Raw genomic sequence first — 16,296 nt, 5'->3', positions numbered from 1 at the left:
CCTTTGAGCAAGGAACTTGACTCTGGGTGGACAGCCCCTTTAGTTGATGTACTGTAGGCCCACTCAACCAGCAAATAAAAAAGTGCATGTCAGTTCTGGATCTGTCTTTCTTCTTTCTGCACTTTGCATGGTGCATACTGAGTCATCAAAGGGAGCTACAGTAATCCAAACACCGTCGTTACTCTGAGAGTTTACGTGCTGCCCTAGAGGGAGAGATAAAAAGGGATTGTCAGGATCTACTCACAGCTTTTTGGACTGATCCAGGCCACAAGCAAGGACTGTGAGCTCAAACATAGCAGAGTGCTGCTGGTGCACAGGACTCCAGCAGGACGGAAGAGCAAGGGGAGGTCATTAACCTCTTCAACTAAAATGCACTCAGATGGCTCCCTGCTCTGGAGGCTGATGACAAGCGTCTGTGTTCTTTTCAACAACTTGTTGAGCTGTCTCCACCCCCACCGCCTGCCCCCACCTCTGAAACCAACACCAGCCATCCCCATCTCAGGAATGTAACCCAAGACTCGCTCCTCTCCAATCACTTTGCAGAGAAGCCTGCTTGAGGTGTAAGACAGCTGTTGTTGTGTTCTTTCCATTGTGTTTGTGGATTTTCTAACTCTTGCTTTTTTCCTTTATTTGATCCCCTTACCGCTGCACAATTATGCATGATCCAATGCAGAGCTGAGCGCAGTACAGTCAACTTTGACTGACGGGAATTGAGCGGCGTGCCTCTATAATGGTAAAAGTGTGTTGGTAATGGCTATGCCATTGAGGGTTGGGCTCTGTAGAGGATGATCTAGTGCATAAGTCATAACCATATAATAAAACCAAATGAAGCCAAAAGCATTCAAAATAAAGCTCTGGAGGGGAGAAAAAATTGTTTCCCATCAGGTTTTCAATGTGGTTCCTCACCTTTAACTCCAGAGTTTAGACTCTTGGGAAGGTCTGGGCCATAAGGCTGTCTGCTGATTCACGTAATGTCTCAGGAAGTTATTTTCCTGAAAGAGCCCCCCCCCCCCAAACCCTTTCAGCAGGGCCATGACAGAGGAGAACACAATGGTGGAGATGCACAGTGCAGGCGGGGGCATTTATATTTCTCAAATAGAAGGCGAAGCATGGACTGCCGATTGTTCAGAGACATATAACAGGCTATTGAACTGGCTTTGGATCACTCTAATCCTGGGGCTTCTAATGATCTTCCACATTCCCATTGCTGTCATTGGCTACTAAATCCTAGCAATTGAGGTCTTGTTGTAAGGTTAGGAAAACTACACAACAAAATTGCTAACATCTGCAGAGTTCCCTCCATGTGTCAGGGGCTTGTCATTGCTTAAGCATTTTTTTTTTCACTCGCTACTTGTTTTAAAGGCATATTCCACATTTGTTTACTTAATTCTGCTCAAACCATGCCTTAAAGAGATTCCTCGCTGTTGGAGTCCAGATAACGTAAAATGATGCGTGAAGTCTTGCCTTCCTTTCCACCGTAGGCTTCATTACTTTTTAATATGTGTGCAGGAAGAGGGAAAATGGCGTGGAGATAATCAATGGTACAGAGGCAGTAGCCCATTAATCTCCCCGCGGATTCCGTTCTAATATGCACACTTGCTTGGGCAAACATGGGCTCTTCTGTGGTGCACGTGTCTGCCTGGATGGGCCACTTAATGAAACAGCCAGCCTTCACTTCCTTTTGACGGGATTTTGCTGAATGAAAAATGAACTGTCTGATGTTCACCATGCCAAGGAGCGTTGACGTTTTATTGAATTCATGCAGGAGTTGTATGTTCCCCCTGCAAGCAAGACAAACAATGAGAGCAGAAGGCAGGAAATGGTGTGAGCACTAAAGCAGGTCCCTATGGAGATTTTATCAAGGATCCCTAATGCAAACATCAGCACAGCTGACCGGGAGAGGCACACGAAAGCCCAGTAGAAAGATAGGTGACCTGCAGCACTGAACTGGGACAGGGGAAGAAGATAAACATAGCACAGAGACAGAAAGAGAGCCTCTTGTGTGGAGGTGTAGATGTAGAGAAGGATGTCTACAATGACCACCACTTGGGCGGCTCTGAAACAAGAGCTAACCACTGGGCTCACTAGCCCTCCTCTCAATGTGCAAAGAGCCACCTGTGACTGTCTCCAAAGGTAACTGGAATACACCTGCCGGGACACGCTCCCTCCTGCACTTACATCATGTGGATGTGGCGTCAGATGGGAGGAAGACAGAGGAGAGAGAAACAGAGCAGAGTAATTTGTAAGAGAGGGTGGGCGGCCTGGCAGCAAGAGACATGAGGACAAACAGCAGTGATTGTACGACCTAAGCCAGGGTGAAGTTTGATACATTTTCTATGTCAGAAGGCTTCTGGTGGGTGAAGGCAGACAAAAAGCCATGGCTAAGAGGATTGCGAGGCAGGGATAGTGCATGCTGGAGCCTCGAGGTGGCAGAGATTTTTGCCTGTATGGAAATGTATGATTCACCCACCCCAGCATCAAGCTCCGCTGCCGTGAACACACTATACTTCATTTGCTGGCGATTATGTGGGTTGCTGGCCCTCTAAGCCCCTTTGAACTTGTAATTGCCGGCAGTTTCAAATAATGAACATTAAGGGAGATTCAGAAGAGTGTGTGTAAATGCAGGTTTTCTCTGCTTTTCTTCTGCTCCCCAGTTGAAGAGGGAGAGGAGGAGGAGAAAGAAGGAGAAGGTTCTGCTTGCCGAAATCCGTAATGTCTTGCCAAGTCTCCTTATTTTATCATTGTAGATTTGAGCAGGAATTGCCCTGCCCCGGGGACATTACAACTACTGCGATCTGATCAATATTCACATGCTTTCACATTTGGAGCCAAAGCGCTCCAGTTTGATTAGGATATCTGTCTGTCTTTTATTTATCTCGGCCTTCTTTCTTTGGCATTTTGTGGATGTTTTTGATACTGCTCACCAGTTTAAGTCATCATGAAAAACTCCCTTATGAGCCTGAATTAAACAGTGAAGATCACACCACAGTGGTGGTGGCCCAGGCGATGGTAGGCCTCAGTTTGCCAACATCTTGGGAGGCTGAATGGAAACCACAACAAATTGGTGCATTTTGTTTGTTGCCTTTGATGCACCATTCAAGATATGAAATGATATTGTGCAGTCTCAGCTTTCGGTCATCATTATGAAATAGGAAGGAGGTGCAGACAGTTCTCAGAGGGAGGCCCATGAGGAGAAGTGCTGGAAAAACAAAACAGAATAAAAACAGCAGCAGAGAATGGGCGGGAAGATCACAGAGCTCTGGGATTCAGAGGATCACCAGTCCCCTGACAAACTAAACAGAGAATCACAGTCTGGTTTAGATTTTTGCTCCCCCCCCCACACACACACAACCGTACTTTCTTAGTTTTCCATTTCTATGTCTGAGATGTTTCTTCGACCCCTAGTTCCTCCCTCTTTTTGGCCTGAAACATACTCTACATAAGTATGTGAATGCATGCATTGATTTTACAAAAACACAATTTATTAGTTAAAGCTTTGCCAGAAGGGTGCTACAGCAGGAATTAGTGCCTTCTAAAATCACAGATTTACTTTTTTACGTCAATGGAGGAGCAACAGTTTGAAGAGAATCAGAATGAGCACATAAGTTAAATTTTCAAAAACTTTATAACCTTCGCTTGTGTACTTGTCTGAGTGAAAGTCAATGAGATGTGAGAGAGTTAATAAACTGAAGTTCTTGTTCTCCTCGCTGTTTATGTGTATTTCAGGTCAGAGCAGATGCATTCCCCTCACACACACATGCATAGAACAGCGTGTTACAGCCTGTTCAAGCCATTTTTATTAATCCCGACTCAGTCGGAGTATGTAGGAACATTCCAAGTGTCAGCAAGGTCATCCCTCAACTGAAAGATTTCACTCCGTTTCTGAGGTTCAGAGAGAGTCGTTTATCTCTAAAAAGCATTGCAACATGATAAACATGCCATAACTAACACATCATACAGGATGATGGCCAAAGACAAGATCAAGACAGAGGATTGCCTTTAGGTTAAAAATGTTATTACAAATTATAACTATTCTTAAACTATTATTTTAAGAATAGTTTAGCTGCAACAGTTCAAAACAGGGACACAGTGATCTGAAAGCAATTCCCATGAAAGGAAGTGCCTAAATTTACTTTCATTGCCATTGCTGCCTAAACTGGACTTAAGAATACTGAAGCATGTTAGTGTGTGCTATAGATCTTTAAGTGTCTAAATGTTTAAATTCATTTAAGAGGCAAAGTGAATGTTGATGCTGAACAACTTAATGCCAAATGCTAGCTGATGCCAAAGCCTATTCCCAGGAACACTATTAACTAGGGTTGACAGCTTCAGAAATGAAAATAAGGGAAAACTGTGTTTCTTTATAGGATAAGGGATTTTCTAATTATTTGTATTTTACCACATAGTGTATGTCATTTCTGTGTGTCTGTAGTTAAGTATATGTAAAATGTTCTCGGAAATAATCACATTTGTTTGCTTATCCTATATATGTACAATTATTCTAAAAGGGCTTATAATGTCAAACCTATGGTGTTATTCATATGGTGGTAATCTGGCGTATGCCACATTTCTTTGATGCCTTATATTCGGGACAATTCTGTATTATACGGAACAATTGGAAACCCTAATGATAACCAAGAATTGCACACACACACAAAATAGCTATTTTAAATCACTGCATATGATAGAGGAAGGTGAATGTGGCTTCTCATTTAATTCCACAACTTGCAAGAATGAAAGAGTCGCTCGATATGGACATCTGAACTTTCAGCCTCTCTGGTTCGGAGGTTCGGATAAATTGACTGTAGCAGTGGCAGTTTAAAGTGGAATACTTTATATTTATAACTCGGCAAGATCAGAAAGAATCAACAGAACAAATGGCCTTACTGTAGGCTGACTATCAAACACACAGCATCCCCAAAACTGTGTTGCATTCTCAGTGTTGCCACAAGGAGTGCAAAGCACACATTACTACCGTATTTTTCGGACTATAAGTCACACCTGAGTATTAGTCGCATCAGTCCAAAAATAAGTCATGACGAGGAAAAAAACATATATAAGTCGCACTGGACTATAAGTCGCATTTATTTAGAACCAAGAGAAAACATTACCGTCTACAGCCGCGAGAGGGCGCTCTATGTCGCGCACTCTCGTGGCTGGAGACGTAATGTTTTCTCTTGGTTCATTTCTATTGGTTCATTTCTATTGGTTCATGTCAAATTAATTTTGGTAAATAAGTCGCACCTGACTATAAGTCGCAGGACCAGCCAAACTATGAAAAAAAGTGTGACTTATAGTCCGGAAAATACGGTATAAAATATGTCCAGTTTTCACACAAAAAGTTGTAATGTTAATAGTTACTTGATCAATCAGATTCACATCAGATATACTAGTACACATATCTAGGTGCAGCAGTATAAATTATGTTACTGGTCTTCAGGTTTCCTTATACATGCAGATGCACACGCACTGAACATAAATGTTATATAGGCTGCACTGCTGACAGAGGGCAAACAAGCCCCTGATAGATTAGTGTTGCCCCACTGCAACCCCTGGAGCGTCACAAAACTACCTCGCTGAGCCTTAAATGAAACCGCCCTGCATTACATCACACAGTGAGGGAGGAATCCTCTGCCTCGAAACCCTGAGTCTACATGCCTACAGACCACATTTCATGTTTGTGTGTGTTGTGTTGTGTCCCTTGTTCGAAACTGTTGTCAGATGTTCTGCAGTGGAAATGAACACTGACGTGGATCAGACATGCAAACAGCTGCAGTCAGAGCAGATCAGCCCAAATGTTTAGTCTGAGATGAGCCTCAAGAACGGATTTGTTTGCTTTACTTGTGTGACTCTACAGGCTGATCACTGGCTGATCCTGCTTATTTTCTTACACAATTATCTAATGAGGATTTAAATTAAGTACAACGGCGGCAGATGAGAAACAAACTTGTGACTCTTGCTGCTGTGTCTCTGATTAAGGATGTTTCCATCAGCTGCCTGTATTTGACTGATTTCCCAATAAGTCAACCCTCTTTATTAAATGCCGCTACATTTAATAAGTGTTATTCTGAAGAAAGCATGACGTAATAACATTCTCCACTGCTGAAATTACTCTTCAGCTGATGCAAAAACTGCGTTATTGGATAAAATTAACATTGGAAAATAATATCACAACTCACTTTTCATAACCCAATCAATTCCAAATGGATAAAGGGATAAAGATTGGCTGGATTTATGGATTAGTCATGTCACACATTATTTATTTTTTCTACTAAATATTCAGTTTTTCACAGACAAACCCGCCCCAAACTCATGCCACTGACTGATTTACATTTCAGGCCTATTTATTTTCACAGCTTTTGAAGGTTTACCCACGTGAAAGGACAGAACAAGCCTGGGGTGCTATCTTTGTATCTGAGTGCTTCCTGTTTTCATTGCAGACTGACCCTCATCTTAGCAGGAGACACACTGAGGGCGCCAACTGACTAATTGAGAGGATTCAAAGTTTGTCTCCATTAAACTGTTGGGTGACCCTGCAGGGGTGTCAGTACAAACTACACTTCACCACTGCCTTGCATCTCTCTCTCTCAGAGCCAAATAGAAGGTTTTTCTCCTTCTTGCTCATTAGATATGAAGCCTAATAGAGCAACACACCCCACAGTAGAGTTTATCTTTCCAATAACATAAGCTCTGTGCCGTATGGGAAAGCTTACAGCAGCCAGCTGGGATTTCCTCCCACTAATGGCACTGGAAGAGATCCAGAGTGCTCCAGGAGGACCCAAACTCTCCAGTTCTGTAGAAGCTCTTCAGTCAGGTGCTGAATATGCCACATGCATCTCCTGTGGGTCCATCCTCTGCTCCTCTGTGGGATTGGCTGTTGGCTCAGAGAGACTTATAAGGGCGGACTCAGAGACTGTTCCTTGGAAGAGGAGGCCATCGATTTCAGCCCACAATTGTAACTGTTAGCCGGCTTGTTTTTTGTGAGCATGGGGGATGGAAATGGGGGGAGGGAAGGGGTTACGTCCTTTTGAGCCCCTCAGAATAGGTGACAATGGCTCAATGTTGAGAACATATGTAAAGGGACCCCCACCGCTCATGGAAGAGCAGCTCCGCTTTGGCCCTGCGGTGGAGAAAATACAACCTCGCCGCTTTTCTTTTGCCCCTCCAATGAATGGTTGAATGGAGAGCTGCCGCTATGGGCCATTCAGGGCCAAAGTCCCCATGAATTCACTCACATACAAATGCATCCTGAACTGGAAAATACATTTGCTTAACAAATTAAAATAAAAGGCCTGAGGTGTGTGGCACAGCCGTGTGGTGTAAAGGATTGCGCGGGGGGCCGCGGTCGGTACTTCGGGATAATTCAATTAAGTTTCTTTGGTCAAAAAAGGATGGGAAAAAAATAGAAAGGTGGGTTAAAAAGGATGGATTATTACTCGCGCTCATTAAAGACTGAAATAAGGGAAGATGATGGAAACGTCTACATTTCCACTAATGAAAATTCTCCTTACGTTTTCATTTAGATTAAAACAATTCTGAAAGAACAGGAGTGCATCTCTTGTGAATGTGCTGAATGGAGATCTCCCGAGCTGCCTGTAAAGACGCCTAATGATCTTTGTAAAAAGCGCGAAATTCCTGCGTGATATGGAGCCGAATGAAAGAAGCAAGAGGCATTTGTGGGTAAAAGCGGCGAGGTAGGTGGTGGGTTGACGCCTCCTTCACTGCTTTACACACAAGCTGAACGCACCAAGCAGTTCTAGGAGCGTGAAGAGGACGACAGATGAAAAGAGTGCAAGAATAAAGCAGAGAAAAGCTTTGTCTTTGTCTGTCAGATTGGACTGCGGTGGAGTCGTTCTAATAATGAGAGTTAGAAGTGTATGGCAGAGTTCAGATTATCCCACAGAAGTTTCTAATAGATTTACAGTCCTTTTAATTAGCTGCGTTTAAGGAGCGTTATTATTTTTGCTCATGTTTGATCGCCGGGTCCAGACTGGGACTGCATGTGGGTGTCAGGGTGTGCAGGGCATGTTTCTTGCGGAGCACATGCTGAGTTCATGTGCTCAGAGATGGCAGCACCTCCCTCAGAAACCTGACCCTTCCTGTCCTGATCGATATATCCTGAGCCGCGGAACATGTCGTGACATCAGAGAGGCCGATGGAACATGACCCCGCATGCCACCTCTCCAAACCCACACACTCTCAACCACCGGCAGAGACCTACACTAAACCTACAAAATGTTTCTTGGGGGGGAAGAACAGATGTAAAAAAAAAGGTTTTCCTTTATTTTAAGGTCTGCTTGTTACAGTCTCAATATACATTTAAGTACTGAGTAATATTTTTTACCTACAGTGCTGGCCAAAAATTGTTAGAACACCTGACAAATCTGAAAATATTGACCTTTTTTTGTCTCCAAAACATGTTTTAATTTCATAATGTCCATGAAACTTGCAGGTGGTTGCTCTGAGCACAACAAATCTAAAATAAAGTGAGTTGTACTGTTTTTATCTCACTTTTAACTTTAATACTTGGTATGTCTACCTTTTGCAGTGATTACAGAAGCACATCTCTCTAGCATAATATCAATATATTTCCTAAAATATTAAACACTAATGTTATCTTATGTCTTCTGCAGCTCAAGCCAAAGGCTTTCCTCTAAATCTACAATAGATCTGTCCAGTTTATTTCCCAACTTGCCCCAAATTTGCCCGATGGGGTTGAGGTCCTGACTCTGAGGGTCCAGTCCATCGTTTTCAATTTTCCAGCAGATTCATTCTGTCGCAGGTACCTCGGCAATAGTTTGTTTTATGAGTACTGCAATGGCCAATTCAACAGAAAGAACTGAAACTGCTTAAATATTCCAAGTTTTTTAATAATTTTGGCCACTACTGTACATCTACTTACTATATGTCATTATGAATAATTAACTGTTATTATAATGCATAGTACACGTAACATTTGTAACAAGGATGCCTTAAAATAAAGTGTTACCAAACAGCATTTTCAGAACTAGACTGGTCAAGCGTTCTCAGTTAATGAGTACTTTGTTTTGAGTATCACTACGGCTGTGATTTAGCTGTGTACACAATCCAGCACTTACTGCAAGTGTGAAAATGCTCATATATTTTGATACTAAAATTAATAATGAATGACATTACACACACAATACGGCTAAATAATTTATTTCTGCAGCACAGTCAAGTGGAGTGATGCAAACAGTGAAAAGTCCCAGTGCTGTTGGCATTCCTTCACCATCCAATCAGATTTGAAGGCCGGATCGAACTGGTGTCTTTATGTCAATGACTGTGTATTTATTCAAATGTGTAACAGTTCAGTGTGAGATCTAAGCACTTATACTCATAAAGAGCTCACAAACAGAAAAAGAGTCTTACTGTGAGATGCTGGAAGAGCCATGCCCGCATGATATTCGTGGCGACTTTAGGGAAGATGCCCCGTTTTTTCTGTCGCTTTTTGTCCTTGTCTGGATCGTCATCATCGCCCGTGCCAGGTGAAGCCACGCTGTTGTCTAACCCATCTCCTGGACAAAATGAGAGCTTTTAAGAATTATACAAACTTACAGAAACCCTAAAAGACAAATTCTTTTATTGCTTGACATCATACAGGACGGTTGCAAAGACAAAAGCTGCAATGTGATAAACCCTGCAGCCCCTCCCCTTCCTGCACCTCATTTGCATATCACATCTGACACTCCTGTGCTTATGTCCATCAGCATTCGTCTTGTGAATGTGTGAGTGCAGCTTGGGTCTCTTCATAACCTACTTCCCAGACTTAATTTCTTTCTCCTCTGCCATTAACTGTGCATTAGCAAAAATGATTTACTTTTAAAAGTCAGTTATTTTTTCTTGGCCTTGGGCAAAAATGCCTTGAAAGCCTTCCTTCAGGGCATCTAAATTATGTATCTGAAAAACTCCTGCACTACGCTGCCATATTCTACAAATTTACACTTGGGTGTCTCTCTGTTTTTGGGGAGACATCAATCACACGCACCTATATAAGCAATAATCACACATTAATGTTTCAACTAATCATTTTAAAAAGGAGGAAAGAGAACAGATCCGACAGATGGCATAATCAAATGTAAAATACATGAAGAATACAAGGACAATTGAAAGTTCTTCTCCTCTCTGTTTTTAATGTTATTTTTCTCTCTAGTGCTGTTTTATTGCCCTCGCCGTGTGGATCTGTGCTAATGTGGAAGTACCCTCACAACAAACGCCTGAAATCCACAATCATTCAAACTGCAAGTGCAAAGACGCTCACAACCCCAGTGTGGTGGTCAAACGCATGCCAAACGGAGCACGAGTTCAGGCTTTTTCTCCAATGACATCACTGGAGGAGGTGTGTGTGTGTGTGTAAACTCGTCTTGTTGTGGTGTGTTATGAGTGGACCACAGCGAGCAGTCCAAGCCAAAGGGTGGCCAGATTAATTTTATTGACGTTTCCATTTTCACTGCAACACGATAGCCTCCTGCTCACAGCGGCCGGAGCGACCCACGTGTATTTACAGACCGACCCGTCACTTCATTACCCTACAGCCCCTGACCGCTCGGGGGAAACCAGACGCCCCTCACACACACACACACAGAAACAATCACTGATAACCAAATCTGTTTTTACACAAATTAAACACACACTCGTGTCTAGAGATCAGTGTGTCTTCAACAAAACTAGATCAGAAAAAATCAAGTACATACTGCAATTAATGACAGAGAATGAAATGTAAACAAAATTGCTGAAATGCAGTGGACATTTATTTCATATTCATTCACATTCATTCACACATAAAAATGTCATTATCCTGTGGATACATTTGAGCATTGATAAAAGGGTGTGTTTTTAGCTGATATAAATAATCTACCCAAAAATCAGCCGATAAACTGGCCATTATCTATCACTAGTGAAAATATGCTCACACACATGACAGTGAGTCAAAGGAGTGGAAATAATCAAAAAAATGATGCAACGGGATTAGTGGCATGGAACAAAGACAGACAGAGAGAGTGAGAGAGAGACAGAAGTAGAAGAAAAGAAAAGAAAAGAAAAGAAAGGGCAAACTTGCTCATTACATGTGAAGCTGCTAATCTACATGCCCCCTCTCACTGGTTAGTGCTGCAGCGCCGCAGGGCGAATCGTCCCAAACACTAATGGCCTCTGACTGTTCCCTGGCAACTCTACCATTTGAACCTGTGCGGATGTGAACTCCAGCACAAAACATGAGGAGACACGAGGAGAAGAGGAGAGGGGGAAGGGGAAGTATCCCATCATGCACCTCTGAGATGGGGGCAGATGGGGGGGGCTATTAGGAGACGCCCAAAGGCCTCCGGGAGACGAGGTGCTGCAGTCTCGCCCCAGGCACTTTTGGAAAAGCAGTACCCTTGGAGAAGGAAAAAAAACATGCCCTCTCTCTCTCTCTCTCTCTGCCTCTCTCTCTCTCTGCCTCTTTCTGGCTCAAATGTGTCCACTATGTAAACGGTGTTCACTCTTGAATCTGTAGAGAGACAGACAGTGTGTGTCCACATTAAACTGGACACACTGACCCACATACAATAGACAACAGCAAAAATGACTAGAAAAAGCAGACTAAAGTTCAGTTTCTTACCATTAAATACTAATGATTAAATATGGATCTGCATATCAGCCTGGGATCCTGGATCTTGATCAACGAGTGTTCCAGTGATGTTAAATCCTTATTTAAATTTCACAGTTATACCATAGTGAATTTGTGACATGACGTGAAAGTGACGTGAAAGCAGTGGGCAGCCATTTATGCTGCTGCGCCCGGGAAGCAGTTTGGGGTTCAGAGATTCTATATTCGAACTATATATATATATATATATATATATGCATGTGTGTGTGTTTGTGTGTTGGGGGAAGTCATGGCCTGATGGCCTAATGGAGATCGAGTCTCGTACATGCAGGAATTGTTGTTTTGTTACTTACTACCGTGTGTCTGTGAGAACAAAACACAGGTGTAGAAAAGACTATAACTTGTTTTTAACTTGCACAATAACTGAAATTTAAAACTGTTAAAAGAAAGGTTCAATAACTGTTGCATATATATAATTCACGAAGCGCTTACAATGTGTGCATCCGGTGTGCAGAACGCTGCACTTGAAGCAACACGGCATCAGTGACAGCATTCACTTCAAGCACATCATTCTCCACACCGGATGCGCACATTTTAAACTCTTCGTGCTGCGCTGCATTTGTTTTGTTCCTATCGTATCGATCATATGCTGTTGCCTTATTAAAAATACGCTTTACATTTAAAAGAAATGTATTTTAATTTTATAGTATATACTTATATATATATAAATACATTCATGAATGTTTTTAATGAATGGATTTTATAATAATACAAATAGCAATGTGTAACATTTTACCATATTTAGTGCAACACGTTTATTTGTTCCCCACAAAATATTATTTTCACTAAATGTTTGGATTTTTTATATTATTGTGCACTGATTTTTCTAGAATAACTTTTGCTGCCGAATTAGCCACTAACCTAGTTGATGATACATTTTTGTCATAGATTATGAACATGCTTAATTCAGGTAGAAATAGCTTTCTAATATCTTAGAAATTATATAATACTTAAAAGTTAGCACTTTTTAGAGTTTAGGCAAGACGTCATGTTCTGTAGACACTGAAGCAGAACAGTTTAGAGTTAGGCACTAGACTGAAGCTGTGCTGATGATTATATAGCACATGTGATCACAACAACTGCAATGAGAAAAGAGTAAAAAGGCAAATCAAGTGGGCTGAAGTGCTTGACATTTTCCAGCCTTTGTCTTGAAGAGAGTCCCAGTCACCGATTAGTTTGGCTCGGACATTTGTTTCAGGCTAATGGGGCATGAACATGGAGGCAGTGCCATCAGAGGCTGAGCTTAAAGACACTAATTACAGCCTCCTGCTGAGACGCTGTCCACAGCTCATTCCTGCTCCTCATGGACCGAGCTGAGGGTGCTCTCGGTGGAGAGTGATGATTCGAGAGCGATAAACAGAGACCGCACGCCTCAGCCCTGCTCCCAACATGACTACTCATATATTTACTAGCCCTCCAATCCAGAGAAGTGTTAGCCTTATGCTAATCGCTCACCCACTCTTGTTTTCATCAAAATTTCAGCTTGATTTTCTTCAACACTTATTCAATTCAAAATTGTACTTGTAATTTTATGTTGTAATTTTTTTCAGTATAGTTTGACACAGACTAGCAGCAGAATTAGTCAACCACTTCTCCAATAACATACAGGAGCAACAGGTCATTTAGCTCTGAATAACCTTCACACACACATCTGTACAAACACTCATGCCCTCGGACAGCTGCGCTCTCACAGTCATTCATCATGCTGTTCTGCAGATGTAATGTGCAGTAGTTGGCATTGAAGCACTAAAGCTTCTCTTTTGGTTGTAAATCAAGTGGAATAAAATGCTTTAATTAGACATATCTATGAGGAAGCAACTTAATAACATACACACACACACACACACAGTCACGTCAGTGTCATCCCAGGAATGCTGCGGATTTCTGAATCTCCAAACCCCATTCCAAACTAATGAAAATGGGGCAGCACTGAGGCATCATGGGAATTTTTTTTTTTTAATCCTTTATCAAACCTTGTGAGTAACAGGAGAAAGTAAAAGGAGCATCAGCTTTCAAAGGTTGAAGATGATAATCATATGCCAACAGTGTTTCAGAAAAGCCAGTCTGAAGCGGTTGAGTAATTACACGTGTAATTAACCTGCTACCTGTAATGGCAATTATCTCATTACATCATAAACAGGGCCTTGGAGGGACTGCATCTGATCGTAGCGCTGCATTCCCCCTCATCTCGTCTCTTCATTAGTCTGCTAATCACTCTGATGAGTTTATGAGACATTAAGTGCTGCGGCTGTTTCCTGCATCTCTGAGCTTCTGGCTCGCGTGAAAGACAATCACAGGCAAACAACATCCCGAGAGACGGTTTAAGGAAGCTACGCATGAACCTATGCTGTAAGGACAACTAATTCAACACTAATGCAAAAACAGGCACGGATGCAGGGCAGAAGCACAGTTCCCAAACATGTTCCTGGAGAACCACCAACATGGCACATTTTGCATGTCTCCATAATCAGTCACACCTGGATTCAATTCATCAACTCATTAATAGTGACTCCAAGAGCTGAAATGGGTGTGTGACTGAAAGGAGATGTGCAAAATGTGCATTGATCCTTGGGAACCAGGCCTGGTTCTACGGGGTGCTAGAAAAACTACATCAACTATCCAGTGCATTATGCTATGCTTTAATACTGTTGACTGGATTGCACAGATTACTATTTGAACTGAACTGAACTGAACTGGAAGATGACATCACTGAATCAATGACAAACTGACTTTAACTGGAACACTGGTTGTTTTGTATCACGTTTGACACAATCTGCATTGTTTAAAGCACTATATAATTGACCTGACTGTCGCTGCGAGCAGAACTGACACTGGTGAATGTGAGTTGCATTTGACTGTCCACCTTCCAGTCTTGTGGAAGAACTGAAATTCACACACCCACCACAGCCCAAGCACACTCCAGCTGCCCCTAAACACACCCCGAACACATGCTACACGCCCCACAAACCCAACACACACCCTACACTCTTCCTGCAGCATGTAATCCAAATCAAATTACAATAATTGGCCCCAGAGGTTACTGAGGTGCATCCAAGTACATTCTCTTTTTCTCTCTCCAGTCAGTATCAGTGCACACTTGAATTACAACGGAAAGCAAACAATGACTGCGCACAAGAGAGTCACTCGAGGAGCCACAGCACTTTCACACTGCAGTCATTAGAGAGTTAATTACCAAGATAATTACTACAGCAAATTACATCAATTTTCACCAAAACAGGATTTCTACGGCATGTGAGCGTAACATTATAAACCACACGAGCAGAGGGAGACTGAAACAAAGCTGCGCTCGACTTCACTCACTCATCAAAGTCCTGCCCTGAACCACTAAGATTGTTGAGGGTCTGATTCTACACATCACCACTCCAAACCTGCATTTATGGAGATTTTTCACCCTCAATTGCACTTCAGACTAACACAGACCCGACAGACACCTTGGATTTATTACACAGAGCTTGGCATCAGTGATGGCTTTCGAGGACTGTTAGGCCAAGAGACATGAAGAGGTTGCAGAATTAAAGCTTCTACACCAACAAGTCAACCATCAGATCGCGGGCTCCACTCGGCAGGCCTCTCTCATCAGCAGTCTGCCCTGAACTTTCGCTTACAAATGTCCTGGAGGCACGGAACAAAGCAAGCAGAACTGATTGCTGCACCGCGGCCCCACTCCGTTCCGCTGCGTCTCGACTCTGTTTGGCTTCCTAATGAGCTCACTAAAAACCCAATTCATCACCCATAACCCCTACTCAACCCTACTTGAAAGCAGTTTGCAGGAGAGCTCAAGTTTAAGGTGGGGGTATCGGTGATGGGGCGGGCCACGGACGGGCGACAGTTCAGTCCCTTTCACTTTAGGAATGTGTGCCTCTCTCCAGCGGCCCTACAGCGGAGATTTCCACATTAATACCCTTCTTCATCCCTGGGATGACTGGAATTTGGTGGGAAGGGAATGCAGCGGATGGGTTCTACACAGATGGAGATACAGTTTAGAAAGGCAGATGTGTGTGTGAGAGTGAGAAAGGGTTGTGTGGGGCGTAAAGTCCCTGAGTTCCTCATTACACGCGGTCAGAGCGATTCCTCAGGGCACCTGAGCTGAAAGCATGAGATTAAAGCATTGATGAAGCCTCTGTTTAAAATGCAGCTGTTTTATTCTGCTTTGGTAATTAATTCTTTTTCCGATAGCGTATTGATTAAGCGCAGCCCCTGATGAAGTTCAAACTGTGAAGAGCCCCACCCCAACCCCCAACCCCCCCGCCATGGGCCTCAGCTACCTCATCGCAGAGTCAATGAGAACTTCCTCTGATTCTCTCTTGCACACACATGTGCAGTTTGCTCTCATAAATTAGTCAGTGTTCTGTTGGCCACAGCTGTCCAATGCTGCTACGTTCTTCTGCTGTCTAGGGCTGGGTATTGAAATCTATTGCCCTTGGTACGACTCTAAAACTGTATGTAAGTGTGATTTTAAAAATTCTGCATGATGTTTGTCATATTATTATCTATCCAGACTAAGTGAGCAAATGTATCATGTATCATCCTGTAGTTCAGATATGCTGTTCACCGTTGGGAACACCTCCAGAGTTCACGTGTGCGTTCTTCTCTGCAGCAGCTGTGAGCTC

The 16,296-nt window shown here is 42.7% G+C and overlaps 1 protein-coding gene across 7 annotated transcripts in view; it reads right to left on the bottom strand.

The window, feature by feature from the left end:
- The window catches only part of LOC127975811 (homeobox protein Meis2), a 71,075-nt gene that overhangs the window by 36,293 nt on the left and 18,486 nt on the right, over positions 1-16,296 (bottom strand). For 5 of the 7 annotated variants that reach the window (XM_052579799.1, XM_052579802.1, XM_052579804.1 and 2 more), the window contains exon 8: positions 9,391-9,536. In XM_052579799.1, coding sequence (XP_052435759.1) covers positions 9,391-9,536 — 146 coding nt within the window. The remainder of the gene's footprint in view (positions 1-9,390; positions 9,537-16,296) is intronic. The other 2 variants (XM_052579801.1, XM_052579805.1) reach the window with 1 other exon arrangement.

Source organism: Carassius gibelio, chromosome B17 (genome assembly GCF_023724105.1).
Source record: "Carassius gibelio isolate Cgi1373 ecotype wild population from Czech Republic chromosome B17, carGib1.2-hapl.c, whole genome shotgun sequence".
Lineage (NCBI taxonomy): Eukaryota > Metazoa > Chordata > Actinopteri > Cypriniformes > Cyprinidae > Carassius > Carassius gibelio.
This window is presented reverse-complemented; position numbering and strand designations above follow the sequence as displayed.